General features: G+C 26.8%; 1 protein-coding gene across 8 annotated transcripts in view; it reads right to left on the reverse strand.

The window, feature by feature from the left end:
• The window catches only part of LOC129969690 (POU domain, class 2, transcription factor 3-like), a 598,164-nt gene that overhangs the window by 289,434 nt on the left and 287,554 nt on the right, over positions 1 to 21,176 (reverse strand). The window contains exon 1 of one of the 8 annotated variants that reach the window (XM_056084369.1): positions 9,355 to 9,532. The exons of 6 other annotated variants lie outside the window; for them this stretch is intronic. In XM_056084369.1, the coding sequence (XP_055940344.1) occupies positions 9,355 to 9,373 (19 nt within the window). In that variant the 5' untranslated portion in view covers positions 9,374 to 9,532. Of the gene's footprint in view, positions 1 to 8,085; positions 8,106 to 9,354; positions 9,533 to 21,176 lie in introns of those variants that run through there. One more of the 8 variants, XM_056084373.1, reaches the window with a different exon arrangement.

Here is a 21,176-nt window from a genome sequence, read left to right on the forward strand (position 1 = left end):
TAACGATATGAATTCAGTTTCCAAGCACCCCCCCCCCCCCACACACACACACACATTTTGTATAAAAATATTTTTTTTACGAACCTTTCATTAATATATGTAACTGTCGCAGTGAATTCAAACCATTTTGATTGTTTCAACATATATTTAATCCATCGTTTTTCTTTCAATATTGAAGAGTAAGGATCGAAGATTCTCTTAATTACAGAAGTACAGAAGTTTATAAGAAGAATAAGTTTATAAGTTCAGTTAACAGAAATTTTCAATCAGTTTTTAGTTAGAAATTGAAATTACATTTCCACAAATGGCAACATAAACTTTGAAACAGATTGCACAGACACTCAGGTTTTTTAATGTCACTAACGTTGTCATAAGACTCTACTCTACTTAGAAATCCAATGCATTCAATAAACAAAAACAAAAAAAAAAATGTGTAGCTATTTAAATAACACAGTTTTAACACAATTTGTTTGACAAAAATACTTTGATGAGATAATCAGGAATGTCAATTATAGTTATTAGTTTTTTTTTAAAACTGAAATTAAAAATAAATAGCTGGTCTCTAAAGACAAGTTGTTTACAATAAGTCTCTTTTATAAATATAATAGCAATTTTTTTTCCTTGCATCGATGATAGTTCTGAGCTGTATGCTTCGACAAAGAGTTGATTTGATTTTACATGTTTAGCCTATCTTTAAGGTTTATTGCAATCGTTTTGAATTATTTTAAATTTATTATTAATAAATCTTAAAAGTAGGTGAATAATGTTCAACATTCAGCAAGGCGAATATGTAATTTTTAATCAGGTTTGATTTTTAAATTCGATGATTGAACTTTCATGATACTTATAATCAAACTATGGAAATCAAGACTAACAACAATTTACATTCATTTATGCAGTTTTCAGCAAATGTGGTTTGGAAGCTTTAACAAAATCACGCATTTATCCATCTTAAGGAATGCACGAAATGACAATCAATACCGAAATTTCTAGTATCATTAGAGCAGAGTCAAAGCATAAAGAATATTTGAAGTCGTAAAATTTAACGAAATAAAGTAAAACAATATAAAATCCGACAGAACGATTCGTATTTCACAGCATATTTTATTTACAACACTAAACAATCTGGCTATCAAGCTTAAAAAGATGTAAAAACCCAATCAGAAACTAATAATAAAAAATATTTTTCTTTCAAATTAAAACTCACAGTAAAGTAATAACAGTCTACACTTACTAGACATAGAAATAAAAAAGTATTTAAATATGATCTGTGATTTAAAAATTCATTGAGCTTCTTAGTGCGCATATGAGCATTATTAAACATTTCATTAAATAATTTTTCATAAGTTGAGTTGTTCTTTATAAAAATTTTCAACAACTTTCAATATTTTTCAGAACATCATTGTCCAAATTCGAAGTTTGATATGTTATAGATTCATGAAATCTTTCTTCCATTTTCTTAAATCTAGGTGAATGGTGGGAAAATAAAAGGCACGGGCAAGGGCGATATATATATCCAAACGGAGATTCATATGACGGTATGTGGTCGTTAGATAAGAGGCAAGGATTTGGTCTATACTGTGACGAGGCACGCAAGTTTTATTACCGAGGTTATTTCCATAACGATCAGTTGAATGGGCCAACTTTTGTGCTCATGAACAATATTCAATACACTGGAAATTTTAGAGATGGAAAAGTAAGTATTACAGATTTACTACTTTCTCATATTAAGAATGTACAATACGTACAATTTCAATTGAATCTTTTTTAGGTAACTTAATCTTAATGGCTTCTTCAACAAAATATTTTTAATTTTTAAATTTCAGTAATCATTAAATTCGTACTATTTTAGGGGCTTTATAAAATTATATTCTATAACTTTCCACTAATTTTCTATTCATTTCACTTAAAATTTTATGTTTAGTTTTGAAAGAGAAGTTGAATGGAAGTATGTTCTCAGAAAACACAAAGAAACTTTCAGCACTGATGTTTTAATTCTTTGATTCAATTTTAAAAAAATTAGCGTACATCAATAAAAAAAGCAAAGTGTTAAGCTAAAAAAGTAATAATCTAAAAATATTTTTAAATGCGCGATTTTTCTTAAAAATTCATCATTACATACTTTTGAAGCTAAACATTAAATGTAATTGCCATGGTATTCAAAAGTTTTATTAAAAAACATGCTTCAGGCAGAAACTTATTCAATATAGAAAAATTAATCGAATCTTCTTAGTTTGATCATAAACAATAGAAAAAAAAATATTAATAACAACAATAGAAATGATTGCATTGAGATTCACTTTAGCAATAAAACAACGTTTTCTAAATTGTGCTTGAAATATATTTTTTTTAAATTTATTAAAAATAGAAACACATTTTGCCTAAAAGAAAAACAGTATAATTGAAAAGACAATTTCTGAAATTTGAGATGATGCAAAAATTATTTTTTGCTATAATATTTTTGGAAGTTATCGCCGAAAAACATCAAAATTTCGTATAATATTTCATTTATTAAAATGTTAATAAAAAGTTTTAAAAAATCCCCTAACATTTCTGCCCTCCTATGTATAAATGTGCCGAAATTGGTAGTACTAAATCAAACAGTCGGGTCTATAGAGAGCCTACACACACAGGCATTTTCTTTTTTTATTATTTAAGATAAGCAGCCATTAAAGAATGATTGCTTCGCTAAGGAAAGTTATGCATTTACAGTTCATAATATTAGGAAAGATAAAAAGATAAACTTCTATAGTTAAAATTGTTTATTAATAAAGATGAATAATTTCTCTAGAAACACAATAAATTATAAAAACTATACTATATAAATAAACAGATACCGCGACTATAAACTCTAAGAAGTTGAGGCACGCACTTTTCATCTGAAATATGCTACGTAAATTGTTGTAACATTTAAAATGATACTTTTTGATGCTTTCGAGATTTATAGCAAGTGTAAACTAAGCTTGGAATTTTCCTTTAATTTTTATTCAAAAAATTACCACAACATATATATCCTTGTAAAAAATTTGTAAAATAATTAAATCAAAAAAGTCAAAAAGGCCATTTCCTTGCAAAAAATATCTTAGATCCAGAAAAAAAAAGAGATGCTGCGATTTAAGAAATATTACGATTAAAATTACATAATACTTTTTTACAATATTAAATATAACAATGCAAGGTTTCAGACACCAGTGAAGTACTCATACAAGAAAAAAAAATCTCCCACCCCTTCCTTCTATGTTCTAAAGAACAAAAGCCTTGATATTTGATAAGTCCTTTTTTAGTTGGGGAGAAAAAAAAAAATTAAGAAAAATTGTTTTCCTAAAAACAGCCTGAAGGCACTGGAACGTTTATTCTACCCAATGGTCTGCAAGTGAAAGGAAAATTCAAGCTCAAAGGTGCGAAAAAAATTCCTCTCTGGACAACTACAAGTTTGGCACCTGCATACACTTTATATGGGAAGAAAGGTGAACGTAGTGGAATTTAAAAGCAATTTGTAATAGAAATGAAAAAATATCAAATAAAGGAGTTATATTCTTAGTTCACAATCTTATTGTTAGCACTTTTATTTAAATTTATCTACACCGACGTACCACTAACTTCTTCATTTGAGTTTATAAATAATTAATCTTTTAAAACATTTCACTGCATTATAATTTATTCTCTATGGTATTCCATGAAATGCGATCAAAGGATAGTGCAGTACACTTATCCTAAAAGAATTAAAGAAGACTACAAGTATTTTTCTTGAGCATTGCACAGAATATCTAAAAGATTATTTAGTAAAATATTTCTGTAAATAATTCTGAGGTTATAATAGATACATACCTATCTAAAAACAATGCACATTAAGAAATACAATTAATATGAATGCACCATAAAGCACTTACCGATAAAGACTTAAGATTTCATTTATGAAAATGCATATTCATTTAACTGAAATAGGGAAAAGCACATCAAAAGACATGAATTGCAATATAATCAGGAATCTCGTTTGATTACATTTTCTTTTAATTAATAATTACGTGTAAATTCAAGAACTAATTAGTATGAATGTGTGCCTACAAAATACAGAAGTCCAGCACATGCCTTTTCCACAATATTCCCCAGGCATGAATCCAAATGAGTCTTCATCAAAAACTGATCAAGAACAATTTTCTAGAACTTCCATCTACCCTCGAGCATTACCAGGTTAATATCACAGTAAGAATTTGATAAATACCTTTTAAACATGCTGCTTATGTTTCGACACTGCGAAGAAATGCCATAGAGATCCTTAATAAGAAATTATTATTTTTACCATAACCACCTTGTTAATTGTTTTAATGGTTAGAGAGTGATAATTCAAATACTTTTTTTAATATATCAAATAAACAATTATTTAGTATTTTTTTAATGTATGTCTATCATATATCATTTACAAATATTTTTTTCTGATATTCATTTACAAAATCGAATGCAAAAATAAGTTTCTATTAAAGAAACTACAAATTTAAAAGGCTTAAAAATATTTGTTAGTTAAGAATCCTGCGTAATAAAATAAGTAATAAAAATAAGTAATAGCATTGTTTATGTTCAATGTTGTTGGTATTTCAATCCAACAAAACTTAATTAAGGAATACAAAATGATGCACAGTAAAAAAACATTAAAATCAACTCATTTAGTCATTTTTACGAAAATAAAGAAGGGAAAAAAAAAGCGTTGATAGATTTTTTTAAAGAAGAATCACATAATAACGAAATTAAATGTTGCCTTTAATATTTTCATCTTTTAAAAATGTAAAAAATAATATGCTAAAAACACTTCTTCCAGATATTTAATATAGCCCTAGTGCTGCTTCAAACGGGACGTTAATATAACTAAACCAAACCAAACCAGATATTTAATGAATTTCATCTTCAAATGTATACATACATCTCACTAAAGAGAAATTATTTAATCAAAATTTAAACTTTAATAATGTATCATAAATGAAAAATAACTACGATATAATTTCGATGGCAGGAAATAAAAATATATCCAATAAAAGACATAGAATCTACCAGTTGTATCTATCTATTCATTTTTCGATAAAAAAAATAATAAAATGATTTATTTTAAGAATTTACTTTGAGCCTTCAAAATTAATTATGCAAATTCGTTTCAAAACAAAATTGGAATACAGATTGTAAAATGTATCTTTAGATTTTAAATTTAAGTTTTTCGAGATTAACTTTTAATGCAAAATAACAGAAATTTCAAAATAAGTAAAAAGCAAAACAAAAAATATTCTTTACTGAAAGCAATACATAAAAAAAGATGGCAACGCAAGAAATGCCGTATAATTTTTAACTTAACATTGTTTATGCTCAACCTGAAAAGAAAGGGGATGGAGGAGGAATATACAACAAAACATCACAAAGCAAATGACGGCACTGCCAACTATACAAACTTAAACAGATAAGGGGTGCTTGAGGGAGAGAGGCAGGGGAGAAAACAACGGCTAAAACGTCAAGATCGTTTTTCTTGTACTTCTTTTCCCTTCCTTTTTCCCACAGGGAAAACAAAACAAAACAGGCTGACGGACAACCGTCAGCAAATGTATACAGCACATCGTCGCTCAAGACAGCTGGGAAATATCATACATAAATACATACATCAATTCATGCCGAAGGATGGATGCATTTACATCATCCAAATGGAAATGGACTTCATCTATAATGGATGCCTGTTTACAACGGTGGCCCCAAAAAACAAACAAACCCCGTCAACCAACACCCCTTTTGTCCATGCGCCGAAGCCTTTTTACAGGGACATGGTGAGCCCCAGAGGGGGAAAGAACGCAAAAAACACAAGAGATTCAGATCGCTTGAGCGGATATATTCCCATGGACGCACCTGCATCTGGCATCATCTACATACGCCTATTGTCCGCCACTGGTCATCTATCAAGGGAGGGAACACGGGACTTAGCGTCCGTTTGCGCGCCAAGGCGAAAGCGAAGAACATCCATACACATGGCCACGGACCCTGGAGGAATACATGTATGAAAAAACAGCCACATTCGCTTACGACCTGACGAAAGCATAATATTTTAGAGAATTACCATCGCCGTGTGAACATCAGTTTTTATTCCCACGTGAATATTTTCAAGCCCTCCTTCTTCTGCAGACGAAAGAAAAGAGCATATCGAAGAAGAGGAAATCTTGGGCGTGTAGGGGGCATGGAAATCCACCAATAAATATTATTATTACAAACGAAAACGTTTGGTGGAGGCTTTTGGAACTATTCAAAAATTCCAGAGATTACGAAGGAAGCGCGTGCCAGATTTCCATTCGATCTTTGCCAAACTTCACCAAAGTTAGGCAAACATGAAAAGTTCCGAGTTTACTTCTTGCGCTACTTAAATATTCAACATTATTTGGGTACAAAATTTCAGAAAGATGCTTTGATAAAAAAGAATATTTTTCAGAAACATATGGAGTTTAACTTAACTAATCTCAAGGCCGAAATGTTATTCCGATTTATTTTGAGAAGAGCCTTTACAAATGTATGCAAAATCGTATGTAATCATGATAACATATACTTCAGCAATAACATGTGTGCAATGAGAACAATTTTAAAAGTTTTAGCCAGAAATATGCCCTTAAGAAATAGATAAAAAAGATGGCAAGCAGAGCATCTTTTAGAAAAGAATTTTTCTATGAAGATAAATAAGAGTTAGAAATTCTTTAGATGAAAAAAAAAATTAATAAAGCGAATTGCTTGATTACATTTTATATAGTTACAAAAGATCGGTGGAAAGTAATTTTATTGTTCCTTATTCTAGTTTTTAGAACAGTTGAAAAAAAAAAAAGAATTTTCAGCAAAAACAGACAAATATGGCAAAGTTACATTTCTAAACATTTAAGGCAACTAAGATTAAATATATAGTAATATCTGGATTTAGTACTTACATATTTAAAAGTAAACATCTTTTACAGAATTTTATTATAGATGGCAAAGGATCAATATCTGTAATTTCAGACCACGTGTAAAACTATTTAATTTTTATTTATAGATGAATAAATACGGATCATATGAATACTTAGAAAAATATTTTCTACCAATCTTATCCGAAGGATTTTTTAGAAAATAAAATAAATCATATACAAAAAAATTTTAAATAAAAAAAATAACAGTTGAAAAATAATTTATCAGCACTTTTCAAATACACCTTTAAATATTCAATATTACTTAATGAAAAAAATAAAAAAATATTCAGTAAAAAATAGTTGTTTTTCTCTTTATCCTTAATATACATATAATATTCAAAGTCGTTTCAAATTCATGCATATGCTGGCATTACTAGAATAATATAAATACAGAATAATTATAAAAAAGCATTGTAGAATAAATATAAAACATGTAAAAATAAAAAATTCCATAGTTTTGACAGTCCAGAAAGGCACACATATATAGACGAGTGCACAGTAAAAAAAAATGTCAAGAAATAATTTCAACTGATTTTAAGTAACATGCGCGAAAACTATAATTTTATAACAAAATTTCAGCATGTTCGAAAATAAGTTGTATTCGTGTAAATCAAATCTGCAGATAAACTTCGTGCATCATTTCAAGTTAATATTTTGACGAACATAAGTAAGTATATAATTTTATAATTTTTAAATATTTAAGCATATAAAATTTTGTGGCTATAAAAAAGTCATGCCAAAAACAACAAAATTATTTTTATATTATAAGTAATTAAAGATAAAAGATGAAAAATTCTTTATTCAGTACCATATAAATATTAAAATGTTTATAATAGTAAAAATACTACATTAAAAAAATCAATGATTATAGAATTGTCCTTAATGGAAAAGTAAAATCACTCCATACAAAAAGCATGAAAAATTTTCATGAGTCTCTGTTTAAGGCTTAAAAGAGTAAAATTCTACATAATAAATTTTTAATTCTGGAAAGGATTTAGAAATAAATGTTTGTAACGTACAAAAATGGAAATGATCTTCTGGAGTGTTTCGTAGTTGAGCTAATTTTTATTCACTCATGCCCCTAAAAAAAGCTAATATTCTATTATTATTTAATATAAAGAAATTAAATTACTTTCTAAAGTCAGAATATCAAGTTTTGATCCATTTCGGTTTAAAGGTATCTAACATGCCGATGCGTTCCACCTGCCTTAATTATTAAGCCGCGCAGGATTTCTTTTTACCTGTTTTTCATAACAACGAACTCCAAATACTTATCTCAGTTTACTATGCATTTCTGATAACAGCGTTGAAGAATGTTTCGTAATGAAGATGTAGAATTTTTATCATTCATATGCACGTGTTAATCTAGAAAAAGTGTTGTTTACGCGCGCAGTGTGAAAAGTTGCAGCTATTTTTGATACAGGAAATAAAGTGGCTCTTGAAGTTTTAAGCTCAAGAGCCAAAATAATTTTTTGGCGGGAAATACTCTGTTTCATTCAGTAGTCAATAAAAATACAATGATGTCCCTTTCAATAAAAAAATGCGACTAAGAAGTTATGAAGAGCTTTACAGTTCTTGAAAGAGAATTTATCAAAAAGTGAAGGTGAAAAATTATAAAAGATGACAATGACTTCATTAAAAAATTAGAATGCGCACTATTTCCTCATTGTATGTCCATACTTTGTTCAATATTGCATGCAGCAAGAGTGGTAAATAGCAGAAGCTTTGGAAGCCCAGAGCAGAAACGTTGGAAAAATTCAAAAAAATTACTCATATTATCTGTAGGAACAGTCACGCAAGTGACCTCTTTACACATTATTTTGAACTACTTGTCTAAAAGGCACATTTCATGCTTACCATTTCATAAAACATTGCTCATTTGATACTTCAACGTGAAAGACGTTTTTTCTTCTCGGAAATTATATTGTTTATCACTTTCTAAACTTGCTTTTCACAGGATAAAACTCGTTTATCTGCTTATACTGTTGCAAGTAATATAGCATTCAAAATAAATTCCGGATTTATATTTAGATGAAAGTAAAAGTTTCAACAAAGCATCGAAAATAGAGTAGTAACAGTAAATCGAGAAGTAGAGAATATCCATTTCGTATAAGTGAAATTTTTACAAAACCAACCCATCAATGAAGATCATCAATGGATTTAGCTTCGAACTTTTAATGCTCTCAAATGAAGCATAAGCTCTGTGATTAGATAAAATAAACAATTAGAATTATTTCCCGATGTAATTTTGAATTATTCCTTTTCATTAATCATAGGTATAGTATTACATTAATTATAAATTAAGCATGTTGTTTCTTAGAAGGTGGGAAATAATTGCAATATGCATTTACAAAGTGAAAAAGAAATCAATGAAATTAAAATGAAGAATCATTTAACTTACCAAGGAACAAAAATGGCATTACTAACAAACTAGTTAATAATCGCTGTGCTCCACACAAAATAACGCACTTACAAAAAAGAAGACGATAAATTCAAAAAACAAAGAAAAATCATTTTAAAACATAAACAAGCTCAGAAAAAAAAATCATGTTACAAGACGCGTGACTCAATGAATTGGATTTGCACAGCACCTGTACCAAAGAATAACCTCACTGGCATGACATGATTACAGGTTAGAATCGTTTTATCATCACTCTTTTAGATGGTTTAAAAAACCCTCCACCCCTGATCCCCGAAGTGTGCCCCTCATCTATGCCTTTCATATCACCTTTCCGATACGGTGCTGCCACCTGTTAATCATAAAGTTAAGAAGAGCCAAAGAAAGGGGGGAAGAAGAGCGGGAAAATTGGCAACACTCGAAGGAGGCGCGAGTGACGGATCGTTCGGGACACCCCTCAGCAATCCTCCGCGATGCATCATAGCACTCGACAGCTACATTGTATTTAAATAGTGAGAAGGAACAGAGAAAATTTTGCGCACTTCATTTCCAAGAATAGTTATTTTTTTTCCTCCCTTGCACTCAGCCCACAATGCTGCTAACGCTTATTTCTAGTTAACAATGGAAGTGAGCACGAGCCTTATCAATGGCGGTAGAAAAAAAATGGCGGTATTTTGAAAAGACCATATGGAGGGAAATGATGCATTAGTAAATATTTGAATTACTGAAATTAATGAAGAAATAAACTTAATTTAAGATAAAGGTAATTTTAAGATTTACAATATGTCTCAAAAAGAAATTCAGTCCTAAGAAGAATAAAATGAAAACCTCCCATTCAAATAAATTATAAATTATTATCAATAAAATAAAGCAAATCATTGCAAAAATTTATTGAAAAAAACTGTTCTCGTCAAAATCTATAATCAAAAATGATTGTAATAGATTTTTTATTGGTGTCAAAACGAACTTTAATGCTCAATAATTTCTCCTGCTAATGAGAATTTAGATAAGAAGGTAGAGCGTCTTAATAGCATAAAGTATTTTCTTAAGGAAAAAAAATCATATATATTACAACTATTTTTCAAATAAAAAAAAAGTCAAACATTTGAACAAAATTTTTATAAACAATATTTTAGAGGAAAATTTTTCTTTCTTTGTTTCAATGCCAGAGCCACTTATTGAATAAAATTTATTTAATAAAGAAGGAAAATCGAGGCATATTCTTCAAAATATTCAATTACAAATATACAATTACATCTTTAAAAAAATTTACGATCAGTTGTCAATACTAAACAGGACCTAATGGAATATATAAGTAACGAGTAAAAGAGTTAACAAATGAGGAAAATACTATAAATATCAAAAGGCAATAACAATTATAGGAAAGAAAAAAAACTGTAAAAATATTTGGAAATACACAAAAACGTTTTAAACTTGTTTTTCAAAAAAGCAAAAAGCATGTAGATAAAGTATCAAATATAAAATTATGCAATTTTAGAAAACAACACTGGAAATAAATTTAAAGAATAACCAATAGAATAGTATGATGCAATTATATGAAATTAAAACTATAGGAAAATGATTGTTATATCCTGACTCGAAAGTGGCGTGTTTATGTATATAGTGGCCATAATAAAATGAAAAAAAAAAAAAAAATCACGTAACTCATATTCTTGATAATTGATAATAAATCTAACACTGTCCTTGTCAAAATAAAATTTAGCAGAATTAATAAACTGAATAACTGCATTCCTTTTCTGAAGTATAAATGGTAGTTCCGAAGGTACACAAGTCAGTCAACATAGCTACAAAACATTGAAACATAGCTTGGGTTGACTATTCATGCTCGCAAGCAACACTTTTTCTCTAAGTTGATCTATTCAAAACAGATTTGACGAAAATTAAATATTCAAGCAGTAGTATATATCTGACTCTGTATTGACCAAACTAGATTTTTCAAAGGAGGTTTTCAAGAGAAATATAGCTATACTGAAACAGCTCCTGAAACTATAATATGCACAAATAAAATAAAATTTATATCAAGATTTTATAATTTAGTACATATTTTACTATATCATAAAATGCCAGGGAAATTCATTTTGTAATAAATGGCGATAAAAGATTACGATTTGCAATCAAATAAAAATATGTAGCAAAAAGATTAAAGAAAAATTTTAATTCTTGTACTTTTTCATTCAAGTTTCAGCTGCAGTTATTAATCGGATATCCAAAACAAATATTCCATTTACCTATAAGTGACTACAATGATTACTCCGAAATTAATCTAATGAAGTTTATTTAAATTTTACTTCTGTAATTGCTTTACTACCGTTATTTAAGAAATATGCTCCTATTTGAAAAAAATCATTATCTTGAAACACTTCTAAATGAAGATATCTCCAGTTTATTCCCTACGTCTGTTTGATATCGGAAGATTAAGCGAAAAGAAACTAAGATAAATAATTTTAAAATTTTATTTTTAAAGTCATATGAATACGATTCATATTAAATTTTAGTTTTCACCAGATTTATTCATTTTCTTTCATACATTTAAAAATATGCGTTTGTATTTTTAAAATTGCACATTTTTGGGAGAATATAAATGACAAAAGAGGATAAATCATAAAGCTTTTGGAAAAGAAATATTTTTGAGATTTTATGGCTTACGCTATTATTTTCCAGTCCTTTTTTTTTTTCCCCTTCTTGGAATAATAACGTGCTATATATCATTGGTAAAATAAATTAATCAAAAATGGACATCATACATGAAAAATATAATGTATACTTTCGTATAAGCATTATATGAAAGCAGTTTTAATATAATTCAGATGAAAACTGAAATATATAGAAAAATTAAAATTTACAAAATTTCCTGTTTTATCTGTTACTTGAGTAACCTTTATCGTCGCTACAACTTTTTTTAAAAAATTTAATTACTCTTTTTTACTTAGCAGACATTATTACATAAGACTTTTAGACATGATAATGTAAAAATTTAATATTTCGTTTGATCTCATTTTCTGCAGGTTATTTTGAGATTAAAAATCAAAAAATCAATTTCATCAATTGATTCCATAAATATTTGAAAGGTTAAGACTTGAATTCAGCGGAACCGTTCCAGTATTGAAATCTACCTAGCTTGAGGAAATTTTTTAACACATTTGCAACACAACATGAATTTTAATTCGACGGAAATATTGAAGCTTCATCATAGGAAAAAACTAAGTGTCATATTTTTCATCTCGGATGCTTGTATAGTTTAGGACATTTCAATTAGTCAAGCAAATTTGATCTACAGTTTTTGAGATTAACAACTCTAGATCATAAGACTAACTGAATATTATTTATCATCATCATTATTAAATACAAGAATGTGATTATATCACCTCAAATATTACTTTCAATAAGTTCGCAGCTACTTTAACATAAATTTCAGCACAGTTTAATCTTTTCATCTCAGTTTACGAAATAAAAATAGATATGTTCAAAAGTTATAAGTTTTTGCTGTTATTAAATGCTTGCAATCGGCACTAAAAAGCATTTAATCGACTTGTTCAATTTATTTATTACTTTCAAAATTTATTATATATCATTTATATACTTTCATATTATGCATTTATTTATATATTTCAAATTTATTTACATATTTTTATTTGTTCAAATTTTAATAAAGCGAAAGCTAAGATTTTTTTAAACAATTCTTCAAGCTATATTCACCTTTTCAAAGCTAAATTGTAATTTAAATTACAACCTGACTAAGCTAAGAACTGAACAATTTTTGAATATGAAACCGATTAAGTAAGGTAGGATCTTATTCGATCAAAATTTATAAAGAACAATTGATAAATAAAATAATATTAAAAGAAAAAAAGTTTGATTTATTCTAGACATACTATTAACAAAACTGCATTAGCCAATGATGTGAAATAAAAGAATTCAGTTACATTCATATAATCGTATGCTTTTTAGATGATTCAAATACTTTCATAAAACAATTCTGAAATTTCAATATTTTTGTTTAACAAATAATGCATTGTATTTCAGAAAAGATCATAATGCTGTACACAATTGACGCCGAGCAAAATTATATAACTAGGAATTCTAACTGAAGCGATAAACAATCATGAACATCAAATTTGTAATTTTTTTATAACAAGGAATATAAATAAGTTTGGATGAAATAAGAAAGAGTAATCTGAAATATTACAAATACATTTGATAATTATATAAATACAGGTTAAAAAAAATTTCACAATGCTTCGATTCAGTTTCAGTAAAACAAAAACAATTAAGCCTGAAATATATATAGATGAATAACTTGGAAGTATATATTAAAACTTTTTAGGCCCATATTTTAATGTTAACGTCATTAATGAAATATGAAACAACTTATTTGTAAAGAAACTGAATTAATATGTAATATTTTTCAATAAACATTAAAGTATTGAATTATTTCGAAGTAAAAAATTTTTTAAATATATGTAAAGATCATTTTGAGATCTCTATATCTAATTTATTTAAATGGATCCGCAGAATTGGAAACTTTTCACTCTCCTATCTAATCAACATCAGAATTTTCCAGAAAAATAAAACCGGTATGCTGACAACTTCCTTATCAATGCATTTTCTGTTTACTTTGCAATTCATAAACGGCACATGGATGATATTCTTTCTTTTTTTTATTATTTAGATAAGGAAATAATATTCCCATGTAGATTAAAAGATATCGAATTTAGCTTTCAAAACCAATCACAATTCCCTCATTTTTAAGAAAACATTTGTTTTCGTCGCAGAAAAACAATGAAGGGAAATCTGTAAGAATTCAATGTCTGTAATCTAATCATACAAATAAAAAGAAAAAATTATAAAGATATCACAAAGCTGAACTCAAAACAAAAACATGATTTTATACCATGTAGAGTTTAGTTAGAAAAGTTATAAAGGAATTCAAAATACTTTATCTAGTATTTTAGAATTCATATTTATGTATATTCAAATTTAATATGAAAAATCCTACAAACTATTACAACTACAATTACCATATAGATCTGCAGACTTAACTTGCTACATGAGTTCATCACCTATTTAAATGCTTAAAGCCACCTTAAGTCTAATTTAAAAAAAGTATAAAAGAATGCTAAAATACTGAATTTAGTATATATGTGATGTATTTTCAAATCTAACGTCAAAAAAAAACATCATTTAATAAATATAATGTACTCAATTTATTTTTTATTCAGATTTTAGCTGTTATTTACCCACTGCTAATTTCAAAATGTGCTGTAAAAGTCCAAGTAAAGACGACTAAGACTTAATTCAATTTTAATTTTATAAATTTATAATATGTATATAAAAATAAAAATTTTGGTTTGAATAATATAGATTCTAGAAAATATTCTGAATGTTTTAAAATCCAAACTATCAACAAAACCAACATTTTTTATATTAAAGTTTGATAAGGGCTATAAAAAAAGTTTCTCGTTTTTTGAGTTCTAACAACTTCAGATAAAGACAAGATAACTTACTTGTGACAAAACGAAACACAAAAACCTAATTTTCAGAAACAGAAAGACATGTAATATAGAGGCAAATAAATATATTGGTTATAAACTAACAGTTATTGGCGGAATTAATAATTGCTAAAATTTTCTGTAAGATATTTTATGTAGCTAGCCTCTTAATGATTCCGCAAAAAAGAATTTTTAAATCCCAATCTTAATACGCTTTTAACACGTATTATTTAAAAAACCTTATGCCATTTTCTTCAATATACAATGCATATTCAAAATTTCCTGTCATCGCATCTAAAATGTGAACTTTAATTTTGAAAAAGATGTATTTAAACTTCAACTAATACAAAAATCTAAATACTGAAATCAAACCTTTTCATTGAATTATAAAAATAGAAAATAGAATCTTTCAACGTTGATGCTTCATTTATATTACAGAATATATTTTTTATCATAACTCGGAGGGCTATTCAATAAAAATTTCTCTAATTCAACAACAAATATCATTGCGCTAAGATAAGAAAACCATTTTCAAGCAATATGAATGTTAATTTTATATATCTAAACATATTACATGAAACAGCAGTAGTGTTTAAAAATGAACACTTTGAAAACTTTCTTCATTGCTCACTTGTGAAGTATTCAAAAATATATTAAAAATATACTTTAAGTATAAATCTGAAATAATAAACTTCAACTTCCTATATCTGTCATCAACAATGAAAAAAAATTGTAGTAACAAAAAACATTTTTGTATTATTATTAACAATAATGAAATGCATTGCTGCAAATTTAAGCTGAAAATATTTTTTATTTAAATCTATTAAAAGTAAATTGAAAAATGTTGCTAAAAATATCCTAAAAAGTTGGTTCACTGAAAAGATAATTTTATAAATTTTAAAATGATGCATAAATTATCTATGCGTTTTAATAATTTTGGACACAAGGAAAAAAGAACGACAATTTCGATAAATTTTAAAATTAATTAAAGTTTCAAAAAAAATCGAGCCGAAATGCACATTTTTATATTATAAAATGCATCTGTGCTAAATTTGGTAGTTCTAGGTCTAATAGTTTGTCTTCAACAGCGCCAACATTGACACATATACATATATTCATCTTCATTAATCGCAGAGATTGGGACTTCAATTAATCTCTACTAATAGTAAAGGTGAATGTGAGTCTACGTTGGCGCTCTACAGGACTGGCCTTTAGAAGTACCAAACTGAAGTCAATCTCTACAATTAATGAAGAAGATTCTATGTTGGCTTTCCACAAAATCTATAGTTACTGAATTCAGCAAAAACATTTTTCTGAAAATTAGGAATTTGCCCTTTGTAACAACTTTTTTTTTGAAATTTTTATTAGAACTTTACATTATTAAAAATTTACCGAAGTTCCCCCACTATTGTCGAAAATAATACAGAACAAAAATAAGTTTTATGCCATTTTAAAATTGTCTTTTGAATGATGTCAATTTAATTGTCTTGCAAGTTTTTTCGAAATTTTGCATTTATTTTTTTTCTTTTCAACAATAATTTTTATTATTGCAAAGAAATTTAAAAGATTAATGGGGGAAAATATTTTTAATAAATTCAAAAATACAAGAAAAGATTTAACCAAGAAGTTAAATATTTACTTTTTATTATCTATAAAGTAATTAAATATTTTTCAAGATTCCATCAATTGTCTACGAAGTTTAGAAGAAAAATTAGAAAGGGAAATTGTATTAATGTAAAAGACTATGTGTAGTTTGAAATCGATTATCCAGATACTTAGGTTCTAAATAGCATTAAGATATAATGGGAGTTGACTTAATTAAGAAAACTCTTAGAGAATCATGAACATAAATTTTTTCCTAAAAGATTGAATTCAACTTAAATATAATCAATATTCGCTGATTGTCGAAGGCAGCTAATTATTTAAAAAGTCGATAAAGTATTTCAGAAAGATATTGCAATAAGCATAAAAATTTTCTTTTTCATATAAAATTTATCTCTTTAAAGCAGATGAAACTTTTTATTTCTGTATCCTTTATTAAGATTCCAAGTAGAAATTATTCAAAGTACATAAAATAAGTTTCTCGGAACGCAGTACTAAAATAATACGCATAGCTTTAACATAAATCACATATCACATCCTAAGCAAAAAAATGCCAAAAAAAATGATGATAATGCCAATACTTTAAACAATGTCAATGCCAAATGCTAATACAGTATAAAACTTTAAACAACCCTAACAACAATCAATTTTATTTGTATTAAAGGTCGCGTTAAACTGACTTTTAAAGGTTTTTTTATATTCAATTACAAAAGATATTTTAACATTAACGTTTTCTAGATTTTTTCTCTCTATCTCCCTTTTTTTTTCGAAATATAATAAATCAAAATAATATGTTTATATTATTGATATAAACATGTTAAAAGAATGTTAAATGAAAATAGTAGATTATAAGATCAACTACGAATAATGGATTCAGTAAAACGGTATAAAAACATGAAGTTAATTTTACATTTCAATATAGGCAGGTTTTGCTGTGTAAAAAATACGTATTTTATGCATACTTAGAAACTTCTATATTTACATTTCAATAATAATATTTCAAGTATTAAGGATATATATACAAAATTTAAAAAAATCGAACGCAATTAGTCAGAATGAAAATTTAAAAAGCATTAAAGACGTATAAAATTGAATACAAAATAGATTTGGAATTTAATTTTTCATTCCTGAAAACTACCGATTAAAAGACGGATAAACATGAAGAATTTCAAGGGGGAAAAAAATGTCTTCAGCTATCTGTTCTTTTGAAAATCCAAAAAAATAATTTACATTCTACGACAACAAAATAGCAGAAAGTGTTCACACTCGTGAAAGAGTTGGAAAGTGTTTATATTCAATTAACAAAAATACATACATACCGCAATTTGTAGGCTTGCGTTTTCTAATAACCCTCATAACTAATGTTGTTGATTCGCAGCATCACATGTTTTTCACATACTAATTAAAGTCTGCAGTGTTATCTCTCAGGATAGTCAATGAAAGCAGCACGCATTCCATTTACGAAGCAGCAAATAATATACATTGGACTGGATGTAGTTTAACGTAAAATATATCAAAACTACATATGAAATTGAAGATGGAAATTTCGACTGATTCTTCACCTTATACACCGAATTAAAGCAACACATGCATAATCTTCGTAGTCCAAATAAATATTCATTAGTTGGTTTTGTAATACGAGTGAAATAAACAAAATCTGACGTGTATGTTGAATAGATAGGGTTTATCATTAAGATCGCAGCTGCATCTTGCCATGCTTCCTACACCGAATGTATTTCCAAAAATTGTACCAGTTCTGCTCATATCTTATCTGCAATGCAAAACTGACCTTGAATACACATTCAGAAATTATCATGATTTCGTAAAGAATGATATGAAAGCGATTGTATGTGTACTATTTACAGAACACTCAGAAGGGTCACTAAACTGTAAAAGAAAATAGTCAAATAGCAGGCGAATTTTTTTTTTAAATTTTTAATTAAGGCAAAAAAAAAAAAATTAAAATAACGCATTGAAATAACAATATTAAATTGTGAATTATTTAACATTAATTTTAAAGTATAAGATATGAAATTATTAAAATATGCGGTAAGTAAGATAACTTTAATAAAACAAGCATTAATGGACGATTTCTACTTCATTGCTCTTGAAATTGCCTTATATGATCATGGAAATAATGAAAAGTTTAACAAGACTTATTAAGAATTTTTTAAAAAAAATTTGGATAGTTTCTTTTTTTTATAAATAAAGGATAAAAACTGAACAATTTAAATTATAATAATAATAAAAAAATTGCTTTATCTACAATTTATTTATTTTAAAGTGACCATCTAAAATAGATGCTACATAATAAGAAAATATCTATGAAACGTCAGAAATGCAAGATTAAGAAATAAATTTTAAAGTATAACAAACGAAAATTGAAATACACAATTGCTCATTTTTTTATTGTTGTTACTTTTTAATATCTTTTGTGTAAGATATTTTAAAAAAAAGAGAAAACCATATTTAAAATCGTAATTTATCTTCTCATCTCCATATTCGGAAGAAAAAAGAGAAAAATTGAATGAAACTTTTAAATTTCAATCTCACAAGTCAGAATCTAAAATATTTCATAGAAACGATTCAGTTTTAGCAATCTGATGCCAAGACGAAAGAAACAAGCTGTATTTTCATTGAATTTGGGTTTACTAAAGTTAAGTTTTAAATATGGAAATACAAACAATGAAATTCCAGGGCTATATTAAGAATACAGAGCTTTCATAGGGGAAAAAAATTGAGAAACTTTCGGAGATAAAAGCGTAATAGCTAAAAATTAATTTAATGAAGTCTATTCTTGCAATCGATTGCATATGCAGTTAAACAAAAAACGTAGATATTTAATCATGAAAATCGTATGAAATCAAAGTATCATAACGCAAAACTTAATTTTTAATTAATCTTTGGGAAAATTTAAAACTTGGAAATTTTCTTCTCATAATCGAATAAAATAAAATAGTTTAAAAATAGCATTCTAAAATTATAAAGTTTTCTAAATGGGTTTTTAAATTACGATAAGAAAAAATATGTGAGAAGCACTTTCCAAAAAAAAAAAATATTTAAAAATTAACCTCTTGAGAGATATATACAATATAAGTTACCCATAATAATAAACAATAGTTTTCCCTAGGCAACTAGATTTTTAAATATTATAAATATTACACTACATAAACCTTCTATATGATGTTTATAAAGGAAAGGTTTGTGACAGCAATTCATTTGTAAAGAAAACAGGGCAAAATAATATGCAAAATTATATCCGAAAATCTAAAATTAATTAAATGCAATTATAAAATCATAGATACAAGGACCAATTATTTATTTTAGATAATGCAAAATATAGTTAAGCTTTATATTTTATAAGCAATTTTCTTACAAAAAATAAATGTTATGAAAGCATTTCTATTTATTTATTCCATTGTTTCTTTGCTTCGGCTATCAATATTAAGAATGCATATAAAAAAATTTAATTCTTTTTTATATTTTCCTTTTTGAAAAACTACAAACACTCAAATTCTCCTGCTCTTTTCAAACATAAGTATGAATTAAATACCTTTCAAACACTTTTTGATCAAGTAAGTTTCTAAAGAAATATCAAATGTAAATACGCATAAAAATAATATTTATAAAGCGAACGCTGAATTAAATGAACAACATTTTTATTTTCAGTTACTACTGAAAAATAGGCAATACAGTGAAATTAACAATGTTGAATATATCGGAGAAGAAAAATTAAAATTAAGGATTTAATTCAATTAAATGTACTTACTTTTGATGTGCACATAGTGATATGGAAAAATTCGGAATAGATTATGATCAATCACAACACTTATAAATATTGCAACTTCTTACCTGGAAAAAAAATGAAAAAGCATTAACAAAAGCAAAACTTTATTCGAACAAATGCAAATATATAATTTATATATTTCGAAAACGAAAAAAAAAAAAAAAAAAATGCACTACGTAGAACTTTTATACATAATACAATTATTTATTTTCAACTGATATGATTTTCATTTTTAAATTGGATATTGATAATAAGTATACTTCGTTGCATAACAATTCATGTATTTTGTATATATTTTGTAACTGAAATCTGAACGTAACAAAAAATAGCCATCGAAATTCTCTATAACCCCACGAGAAAGGAGTGCATTATATAATTTCCATACAATTGATTTTTTTTGTAAATCCTCATATTCTCAACTATTTACAAAATCGTAAAGATGCTTATACCATCTAATTAGATTAATCTAATCTTATAAGATCGCATTATATATTAAATTATATATAAAAGAAATAATTATCCAACATTTCAACATACCACATTTAAATAGAAATTAATGCTTAATAATTATTTCGAATTTAGACAGAAAACTACAACAGCACAGGTATTTTCTAAGGTAAAAATGGAATAAATTATTTAAAAAATAATAAATAAGAAGCGTAAAAAATATAACACATGAATGATAGTTCATTTTCAAGGTAAAAGATTAACAGATAAGGCAGCATTTAAAAAAAAGCAATTTTCTACGAAAATTATGTATTTTCAAAAAAATTATACCAAATAAAACGCTGAAATAAAACACATTTTTATTATCTTTTTAAAATTATAATAGCAAATTCAGAATTCCAATAAAGCAAAAGAACAAGTAGAAGGAATTTTTGTTAAAAAAAAACTTTTTAATTAAATAGATATTTCTTGGAAACCTA

The sequence above is a fragment of the Argiope bruennichi genome, chromosome 5 (genome assembly GCF_947563725.1).
Source record: "Argiope bruennichi chromosome 5, qqArgBrue1.1, whole genome shotgun sequence".
Classification (NCBI taxonomy): domain Eukaryota; kingdom Metazoa; phylum Arthropoda; class Arachnida; order Araneae; family Araneidae; genus Argiope; species Argiope bruennichi.